This window comes from Stegastes partitus, unplaced genomic scaffold (assembly GCF_000690725.1).
Source record: "Stegastes partitus isolate 25-593 unplaced genomic scaffold, Stegastes_partitus-1.0.2 Scaffold2066, whole genome shotgun sequence".
Lineage (NCBI taxonomy): Eukaryota > Metazoa > Chordata > Actinopteri > Pomacentridae > Stegastes > Stegastes partitus.
Window position 1 is genome coordinate 48330 of NW_007579797.1, and position 10904 is coordinate 59233.

General features: G+C 46.4%; 1 protein-coding gene across 1 annotated transcript in view; it reads left to right on the forward strand.

Annotated features, from left to right (window-relative positions):
- LOC103373782 (membrane-associated guanylate kinase, WW and PDZ domain-containing protein 2-like) overlaps positions 1–10904 on the forward strand; it is a gene marked incomplete at its 3' end in the record, with an annotated part of 60394 nt that overhangs the window by 22671 nt on the left and 26819 nt on the right. Inside the window, exon 2 of the mRNA XM_008303768.1 lies at positions 7115–7231. Within this exon, the coding sequence (XP_008301990.1) occupies positions 7115–7231 (117 nt within the window). The remainder of the gene's footprint in view (positions 1–7114; positions 7232–10904) is intronic.

Genomic DNA, 10904 nt, shown 5'->3' on the forward strand with positions numbered 1-10904 from the left:
TATAATAAGCATGAGGCTGATGAATGATAGGCTCATGTTTGCTTGCAGAGTTGTGACCTTTTGGGGTCGTCCTTTACTGTCTCAAAATGATCCCACGCTTTAGATTTCCAGTCGTGGAAATTAAAATATAAGATTTAAATTTTTTTACCTCTGCAGCCAATCAACCAGACTGGACTCTTCTCATTGACTAACATTTGATCGATTAGGAGTCAGCACTACTATATTGCAACTTTAATGTTCTTGCGCTGCAGTTTGATCAATATAAATGTCCTCACAAAAATGGAAAGGTCATCACATTATGTCAACAAGGAAATCAAAGATGAGGAAGTTTTTGTTTCAGCATTTTCACAGTTTTGTCATTTTCAGGGCATGTTTAACATCAGCTACAGTGACATCCTGAAAGCAAGGGGACACTTGGTTTTGCAGTTTAGATGAAGCCAAAAATTAAGCCACTCAATATGTGAAACAGGTGAGACAAGAAGTGAGTTTATGTTTGGGCAGCTTTGCCAAAAAAACTACATTTCAAAGGGAAGTTATTCCTGACTTTCTTTCTGCGAGGAGAAAATCCGAATCTTCTGTGGAGATGGAAGTAAGGTTGGCCTTAATGCTCAGAGGGAGTCTGAAAACTGCAGCAGCAGTAAGTAACAGTGATGGAGTTCATGTCAGTCCTACTTGTTGCTGTGGACAATCATAACCAGAGGCGCTTTACTGAAGTCATGTCAGAACAATCCTGTGACTCTGGGTTCAGTTGGTGTATATATATAACTAATTCACATTAAGTGGGAATCGTGCTTTGACATTTTACATTATATTATTTAGTAATTGTTCAATAAAATTCTAGTTGCACTCAGAATTGAGGAGAGTACCGTAGTTATTAAATCCAGATCCGGTATCGAATTCTCTTATTAAATCTGAATGCTTTCAAACTGCTTTTTGAATCTTATCATATTAAGCTATAAACAACTGCCAAGATACGTTTTAGGCGATAAGTCAGAAATAATACAGCCATTTTTAGTGGTAGCTATGAAATTAATAAACCGTTTTAGTCTAATTAACTTTCACAACATGAAGCAGCCGCTTCAAAGTGAGAGACGAGGACAATAAAAAATCTTGATTATTGACTCATATTGTTGTGACACAGCTGAAATACAACTGAACAACTCAATGTGGTGGTTCTGGCTGTTGCGATCTGGGCAGCACCAGACTTCCCCAAACTACCAGAAAATCCAAAAATCAGCAAGAGGTGGACCAGGAGGGGAGCTGAGGTGGACCACGAAAACATCTCTGGGTCATGGACAGTCGCTCAGACAGACGCTCAAAGCAGTCAAGACCTTAATTATGTATAATTATAAGACTTAATACAATTTAATTGGGTGAGTAAATTAAAGATTCACCCCCTGCCCTGTTGTCATGAATGAAGAAATTAGCCATAGAGGCTAAAACTGTTTTTGTACCAAGCTGTAAGCATGTTTGTTCGTGCTGTAACATTGAGCATTTTAAAATTGGGCTCTTTGAGGATTGATTGGCTTTAAGGGCAGGCCTCTAGTGGCCATTCAAGGAACTGCAGTTTTTGGCACCAGAGGTTGTCGCTTGACATGAATCAACAGACTAAAGTCTTGGAGCTGCTACAGAATAAACATTAATCTGTTATAGCTGAATTTGACACTGGTGATGTTGGTCACTCACAGGGGGTTCCAGTGAACTTTATCTTCATAGTGCACTATTTTGATGTTAGTTCTCAAATTTGAAAACCCACTCCTATCTTTAAAGGACCAGTGTGTAGAATTTCGTGAGCTGAATACCCCTCATCACGACCTTTCCAAGCATGAAGGAGAACCTACATTTGGCTAACTAAACACGCATAATGTTTTCTACAGAGCCAGCGATTAGTTTGTCTGTTCTGGGCTACTGTAGAAACACAGCAGCACATCATGGCAGGCTCTGAGAAAGAGGACCTGCTGCCTTTGTAGAAGACCAAAAACATGCTGAGCTTAATTGGTGATTCTAAAGTGTCCGTAGGTGTGAATGTGAGTGTGCTTGGTTGTCTCTCTGTGGCTCTGTCCAGGATGAACCCTGCCTTCACCCTTAGCCAGCTGGGATAGGCTCCAGCCCCCCTGTGACCCTACAGAGGATAAAACGGTTTATAGAAAATGAATAGATGTATGGATATTCCATTTCATAAATTCTGTAAATCCAAAACACCAGTTCAGGAATCGGGCAGCGTGGTGATGCACTGTCGCCTCACAGCTAGGCGGCTCTGGGTTTTCACTAGACGCTCCAGCTTCGCTCCACAGTCCAAAGATTAATTGGTGATTTTAAATTGGCAGTAGATGTGAGTGTGATCATGCTCGGTTGTCTGTTTCCCTGTGTTGGCCCTCTGATGGACTGGCGACCTGCCTTTCACCCTGTGTTAACTGGAATGAGCTCCAACCCCCTGCGAGACTCTACAGGATAGAGCGATGGATCTAGGGATCTCCTGATTATTCACCTGGCCTACTACCGTATCCAATATTCCGCATTTTTTGTAATGATCAGCATTATTATTTTAACCGATTCCCAGTAAATTAAATTGTTGAAAAAATGCTTTCCTTTGGCTCTGATGCAGCTTCCCCTCCTCTCTCTCTCTCTCTGCAGCCACCGCTCTGCAGTCTTAAGCAACGTTCCTCCAACAGTAATATCTGATTTGTTCCACGTCACAAGTAATAGGCAGTCAACAGTGAAGCATAAATGTGGAAAGTTCTCTTTTAATTAAACATATTGAACCTAAAAAAACAAAACTGTTTGAAATAAAGTTTTGTGTCGGAGTCATTCTGAATTAGGACACCGGGGTTTTCATTTTACTGCAAATGTGTATCGATGGAGAATATTGATTATCTTATTGCAAATAATCAGTACAGGTATTGACCCTTACACTGATCCTTACAAATAGTGATTGTAAAGGACAAATGTGTTTATTTTTTGCTTTGCTCTCATTAGAAGTGGCAGTGCTGCTTTGGTCAGTGAGTCCTTATAGAAGCATCTCTGCTGCCCGTTGTATTGCAGGACAAAGACTAAAAAACCTGCTAATGTTGGGTCACTGTGGTAATGCACCATAAACTGTAAGTTTAGAGTCTGTCTGCGGCCAAAAATTGTTTCAGTATCCATCCATCCATTATCTATACACCGCTTAATCTTCATTAGGGTCATGGGGGGCTGGAGTCTATCCCAGCCGGCTTACGGCGAAGGCAGGAGACACCCTGGACAGGTCACCAGTCTATCGCAGGGCCACACTTAGAGACAGACAACCAAGCACACTCACATTCACACCTACAGACAATTTAGAATCACCAATTAACCTCAACATGCTTTTGGACTGTGTGGGAGGAAGCCGGAGAACCTGGAGAGAACCCACGCTGCACAGGGAGAACATGCAAACTCCACGCAGAAAAATTCCGGTGCCCCCACCGGGACGCGAACCGACGACCTTCTTGCTGCGAGGCAACAGTGCTTGTTTCAGTATCTTCGTTTTTTTTTCACGTGAATACACTCAAATCCCCGTTCGAGCAGATTAGCGGTTAAATCATTCACTCGGATACGCTGAACCAGTGTTGCTCTCTGGTATGCAGCGTTAGGTAAATCAACAGCTGTGTGAATAAATCTGCTTCTTTTGTGTTGCTAAGCAACAAAGATAGTAGATTATGGTGTGTTTGCCACCGACCATCTATACGTCTCCGTCTGTAAAACTGACTCCTTTCCTGAGAAAAAATGCAAAGCGATACCTGTTTAAACGTCCGGTCTCACCGCCGCTTGTAAAGATTCTGCTCGGTCCATGTTTGGATCCAAACACTAAGCGGGAACTCTGTAGCTCATCCAGCAGCAGGAGAACAAACATATTTACGAGATATTGAACGTGTAAATTCAGCAGACAAGCCCAAAGAGACCCACAATGTGTTTTTGTCATTATTTTGGATCATCGGTGGCTGCAGTCGAGTCCCTTAACTGTAATTTTTGCTTCCATAAATTGAGCCGTGGATGCTGCTTTTTTCATCCTCCTGTGAAACATTTAACTGCACCATATAGTGAACTTAAATACAATGGCGTGCAGTAAATGTAATGCACCGTATAGCAAGAATAGAGCGATTTTGGACACATTCCTCGTGTACCATCGCGTAATAAGATGCTGTGTTGGAGGGAGGGCCGGCAGCTCCACCAGCAGAGAGGAATCTGGAGCTGACTGCTTAAATGGGCCACCTTGTTGAAATGTCACTACATGGTTGGTGTTTTTGATCAGCTGATGGTGAGTTGATGGGCAGTGTCAGACTATGTGGCCTGCATGGCTTCTCTGAGCAGGAGCTGATTTCTGTCTGCCTTGATGAGTTAGTGATTGATCGGCCTGTCATCTTTTTCCACTTGACACGGCACAATTTTTTTTTTTTGAAATCTATGAAACTTGTCTTGTCCTGAATTTCCTCTGCTTTGTCGGAGCGGGCGGCTGACTGTGATGTTCACAGCGCTGAGTTTAACTCTGAGATTTTCTAAGCAGTTGCACCAACAGAGCCTCTTTAAATACAGGCCTCCTCCACACTCAGCTGCGCCCTGAGCTGAGTACTCATATCATGAGGCTGGTGTTTGTTTATGTCTTGTATTTTTGACCAAACCTCGCTCAAGACGGCGCTCAAGGCATCTTTCCTGGCATCTGCAGCTGTGAGCTCAATCAGCCCTCCGTGTTCGTACGAGTGTGTGTAACCTCAGCGTGACATATGCTGCCGCTGCTGCTGCTGCGTTTCACAGTATTTCTCTCCAGTCTGTGACGTTAACACAAGGTCAAACAGGGAGAGCATCTGGTGGGCGAGACGCAGAGTATTTGAGGAATGTCAGGGAGCAGCTGGGTGCACTCAAACACGCGCAAGAAAATACAGATACACATCTACAAATGCTTTCACATGCATAAACATTTATTTGGTTCTGTCACTCAGTGTCTCTCTCTCTCAGTCTTTCTCAGTCTCCTGCATACGAACACACACACACACACACATGCACGCACACACACACACGTGCACACACAAGTCATCACACAAATGCACTCCAGTGCAGTAGCAGCAGCAGCAGATAGGGGCTGCTGCAAGACTATGAAAGCTGTCTGGCCAATCTGCTGGCAGGTTGCTCGGAGCCCGGCTTCCCACTGGCACAGCTCCTTCTCCTGTTTTTTCTCCCGACGGTCGTCGTCTCTCTCCATCTATCCGAGGTTCCGTTCATCTCCCCATCCCCCCTCCCTGTCCCCGTCTTCTTCTCTGGGATTAAAAAATTGGCTGCAGCCGGGTTGCTGGAGCGGCGGAGAAGCAGAGGCAGGAGAGGAGACAGCGAGGTTTCACCGAGGCAGCAGAAGATGTGCGGTGGTTGGTTACGAGGCTAGAGGACGCCTGGGAGGACAGGCTGTCTGTGGATATATATACCTGTGGAGAAAAGGACCGCTTTTTATCAACATCTGGGCCAGCTGCTGATGAGGTGCCGGGATCGCTCTGCTTTTTTTCTTTGCTGTCTGTCTGTCTCTGAACACGTATTGGTGTGCATGTATAAAAAAAAAAAAAAATCTGTGTGTCGGTGTCTGTGCATGCCAATGATGTGGCCTGTGCCTGAATGCATAGCGGTGTGATGTGATGTTTCCCCATCTGAGAGCCACGACAGTCCTAATAATGTTCATCAAGGTTTCATCCTGTCTTCCTTTGTTTTCTGGCTCCTCTCCTCTCCTCTCCTCTCCTCTCCTCTCCTCTAGCTTGGCTGTTTGTGAAGCATTTCCTAGTGCTTCACAGCCTTGCTAAAATGGTGTCACTTCTTTACATAAGATGTTACACCAAAAGGATTCATTGTTTCACCTGTGTCTGGGCCACACATGCACGTATCCGCACGGAACTATGCAGTGTGGTCCAAGAGTAAAGAGAAAAAGAGTTTCCCCCCCCTCCAGTGCTGTATGTCCTCTTTGACAGGTAAGCGCTGCGTTCATCTCCACCGGTAGGCCGAACGCTGCCGACTCAATTTGGCAGGAGGTCACTAGAGTATGCATGAGTGAGAAGACATGTTTGTCATTTGTAAATGCATGGCATGTAACCTCATCCCTCCCGCCGTCGGATGTGATAGTTTTTGCATACCGAATGTTGCGTGGAGAATAAGTTCCCCTCCTCTCATCCTCCTGGGCTTCTTTGGTTTGAGATGAAGGGAGGAGAAACCATTCATGGACATTATCATACAGCGTGTGCCGCACAGATATGTTGGCCCGCGCTTAGGCTCCTGCCCTCCCGCACTCGTGTTTGTCATTTACTTCACTGTGTTTCAGTCCAGTGACTTAATGACAATGAAGACAGCTTCTGCAGCAAATAATCAAGAGAGACAGGCAGGCGGGGAGCGGAGAGACGAGGAGGTTTGGTCTTGTGTCCTCTGTAGCCTTTTGTCACCCAACCTGCTGACACCGCACATTTAGCCCCAAGGGGATCACTGGTTTACACAATTACCATGATCTGTGCGCATATGTGTGTGTGTGTGTGTGTGTGTGTGTGTGTGTGTGTGTGTTTGCATCAGCGAGTGTAGTAGCCTTCTTTGCTGTTTTGCTTTGGTGTGAAAATCATTGCAAGCTTTCAGCCTGATTAAGCCATTTTGCCTCATGTAACAGCGTAAAACCTTGTTGTTTCTCTTAACACCCTTAACATTGAACAGTTTTGCTGTTTTTACTGCTCTGTACAGAAGCTTCAGATCTTCAATTTTACACTTCGCTAACTGTTGGGATAAATTGTGCATCAGCTTGTCCCAACTCTGTGTTTGAGCTCCGGAAGAGAAAATATTGAAACTCAGGATGACGTGGCATCATCTCGTGCTCATTTCAGCCGGATGTCTTTTTGGAAACTTGAGGTTTTTCACTACGATTTAAAAGTTCTGCAGGTTTGATTGTGTGAGCGTATGAGAAGGTTTCTTACTTCCACTGGAGTGAAATCCTTCTGGCTGTTTCCAATACAGTTTGCGTACAGTTTAAATATCCAGTAAGATCTTCGGAGATGTCTCCAGCAAAACGTCTCCTGCCAGTTTTGTGTGTTTATGCATTTATTGTGGAGCAACCACTAACCTCTCTTGCTGTGTTTGTGTTTAGGGGGGGTGGTTGACAAGGATTTGCGGCACTACCTCAACCTGCGCTTCTCCAAGGGCTCAGTGGACCACGACCACCAGCAGATCATCAGAGACAACCTCTACCTCCGCACTGTTCCCTGTGAGTCCACATCACCCCCTCCCTCCACCTCCGAGCCCTCTCTCTCCGCCGCCTTCTGGCCTCCATCACTGTATCCCTCCTGCCTTTCGCTCCTCTTTGACCTCCTCCTCTCTGCTGCCTCATCGTGTCTCTTTCATTGTCTCGTATATCATTTTCCACACCCTCCTTCCGCAGCTCCCTTCTTTTAGTTTCCCCCTCTCCTCGCCCTCGGGATGTTGCCCTCTTATTTCTTTCATCACACATACTCTCTCTTCTCTCTCTCTCTGTCTCTCGCCGTCTATCCCTCCTTCTTTTGCCTCAGTCGTCCGGCTGCCGAGCGCTCAGCCTGAGGTTTCCACGGCAACCACCCTCTTGTCTCGAGGCTTGCGTTGTCGTGATGCCCTACCCCCTTCGGCACACGCTAGACGCGCACAACACACACACAGATATACAAAGATGATAACACGTTCCTCTCTCGGATGTATTGGGAAGAATTTTTTTATTTTTTTTTCCATCAGTGAGAATATTTACACGTCACACAAACGAATCTCAACACTTCACGCCTGTCGGTTACATGTGAACACGGGTTGTGCTGTGAGTGCCTTTTGCCTGTCGGGGGACGATGCCATTGCTGTGATTGACATTGAGGGGATGCCGTCCCCGGCGGGCCCGCCTTATGTCAATACGGCGAGCAGCTCATGAATCAGCTCTGATTCTTGACTCTGCAGACTATACGTTTGCTCCCTCAGTTGATTGGATGCTTTCGGAAAAGGTTGTTGTGCTCGTCAGACACATCCCAGCGTCCTTTGTCGTTCAGATCCTGGTGCAGATCCATGAGGGGGAAACAAGGCTAGTTTTGACATGAGCCGTAGTTGTTTTTGCGTTGGCCGAGCGCTCCTACTACACTAGATGTCCTCTGCCGGTGTGTTGAGCCGCTGACACAGAAGTGATTGTTTAATACGGTCCCACAGCTGCACAGTTCCTGAGCCTCTCTCTCCCTCTTTTTCCTCTCCTCCCTTCATCCCTCCCCCCCTGTCGTCTTCATCTCTTTGCTTCAGCTCGCTCTCATGTCCCCCCTCCTTCCCCGCCTCTCCCTCCTTCTCTGCCTCTTTGATTTCTTTTTGGTCACCACCTCACTCCATCGCATTTTCTCTCTCCCTTTCAATTTCAACTCCAGACGACGTCTCCTTCTCCTTCTCCTTCCCTCCGCTTCTCCTTTCTTCTTACCTTTCTCAGACTGTTGGCTGCGTAATAGCGCAGTGAAGGCAGACTGACAGGGTGACGGCTGAGGTGATGGGGACTGGCTGAGCTTCAACACTTCGGCCCTGTTGAGGCTGAAGGACGACACGTGGCTGTTTTTGGTAGCGTGAGCCGCGGTTTTGTCACCACATTTCAATTACAGCCGCCTTGCAGCCCTTTCTGAGAACGGAAAGACAGTTATTCCGTGTGATGTGTGAGCAGTAATGACATCCCCATAATTAACTGCCTATCACTTAACAAAGCTGATACAGCGTAATGAAGATTATAGAAACTCGCAGACCTCCTGCACTGCAGCTTTGAATCGTATGCCGAATGTTTGAATTTCATTTAAGTGCAGCTGTGATATTACGGCCGATTCCACGAATTTGTCGTGCTTTTTCTCAGTCGCTCGTGTGTGCACGTTTCGTATAAATTCACTGCATCACTTCCTGGCAGTCTGGGAGTCACATAAGCAGGCGTTGCTCAACCATCGGAGTGACACAGCATCAGACGGCAAAAAAAAAAAACACACAGGCATGACGGTCCTGAGCAGTGCACTGCTCGTGCCCGGCGGGCTGTTTGTTGTTGTGGTTTGGAGCGTTATAAAATCAGTGTTTTTCTCCCTTGTCTGCAGCGCTCTGACCATGCTGTCAGTGCGGGTCTGTCAGCTTGACAAGCAGACGCCACTCTGCATCACAACATGCTGTCAAGGACGTGGGAGGAAGTGTGTCTGTCTGTGTGTGTGTGTGTGTGTGTGTGTGTGTGTTCGCACAGCTAGAAGACTCACATGCTGACATCAACTACTGCATCCTGTTACATCATTCAGCTCCAGGATTGGCCATCCCCCCCCACTCACAAAAAATAATGAATCGAATGTGATAATTTGCTGTGTGGTGTTAATAACTTTATTCCGATGCTGTATTGTGGCCTCCAGGCTGCCCACCGCGCGTGTCTTTGTGTTCGCACGTGCATGCGTACTTCTTTGCGGGTTTTCTTTTTGCACATGCGTTCACACTTAGGCAAGCACACGTGCCAAGCAGTCAGTAGCAGGACTTCTAACCACTTCAAGGACATATTTTCACCAGGATGAGGGACTAATGGTCACTGAAGACTGATCAGAGAGATGAACCAGCTCATGCGAGAGAGGAATAAATGGTTGGAAAAAGTGTCAAGCAGAAGAAATCAAAAAGGCACAGATGGAGAATTCTGGCTTTGAGAGGAGTGAAGCTTCAAAGAGGTATTACAGATTACAGGTTGAACCATTTGATAAGATTGTCACTGTTTGATAGTCTAACGAACTTCTCGAGCCTTTGAGCTCAGAAAATTTGCGGCGCCATTTCATTTCATTTACGGGGGGATAACTTGACCACTTCAGAAGACAAATCCGAGCTCCTGTCAGAGCACCTGCTGTGAAAGACATTTAGAGAGGAGTGTTAGATGGATCTGCTCTCTGCAAATGAGCAACATGAGTGCCTCTTTGCTAGCGGTGTGGACAGAAGAGCACAAGACAGCGAAAAGGTGCTCGAGAAGATCTGGAAACTACAAAAGGCAGGAAAAGAGAGGTGGGAGGAGAGTAAACAGGGAGAAATGGGAGGGAAAATGATGGATGTGAGCGAAGAGGCAAAGGGAGGGGGGGACAGGGCAGGAGAGGAGGCAAAGAGGTGGAGATCAGCGGGAGAGAGATGATGGGGAGGGCAGAGGGAAAGTGAGAAACAAGAGTCGAGGCAAGAGGATGGAGCGTCGAGCTGTCGGACGTAGAAGGGCGGACGTGCGCTGAATGGGGGTAGAGGCAGATATGAGGGAGCCTCGTAAGTCATTCCCGGGAGGACCATCTCCTCTCCTCCACTCTACTCAGAGGCATCAGTAAAAGGCTCTATAAATAGCTTCAACAGTGAGCAGCACATTTCTCTACTCAGATAGCCTATAAATACATGCAGCTTCTGTCACTTCACATCCACTCCTCTGGACGCATGCTGCCCCGAAGCTCCTCGGCCTCCGACAGGGAATCCTCCTCCGGAGACTAGAGGAGGAGCAGATGAAGATGTAGATGAGGAACACGGCCAAGATGCTTAGGATGGTGATGGTGATAGGGATGACGGACGCCTCTGATGATGGCGGCGGCGGTGAAGATGCTTATAACGATGATGTGAGGAAATTCGCTGAAGAGACCTTTTAACCCTCATGCATGCAGGAGATTTAGATGCAGCGTCAGGGCTGTTTATGCACAGCATGCAAGAGAGGCTACAGCACATTTAGCAATTAGAACAAGTAATGGAAGGGAAACTAAACACTCTAATGCAGCCGTTTCTGTGTTTTATGGTTAAAAAACAAATATTTACAAAATACATATACGTGGGACGATACAAGCATCGACATCGCAGTGCGCGCAAAATCGCAGGACGTTTGATGTGCAATAAGGCAAATAAAATCCTAAACACATCATTTTACAGCTTTT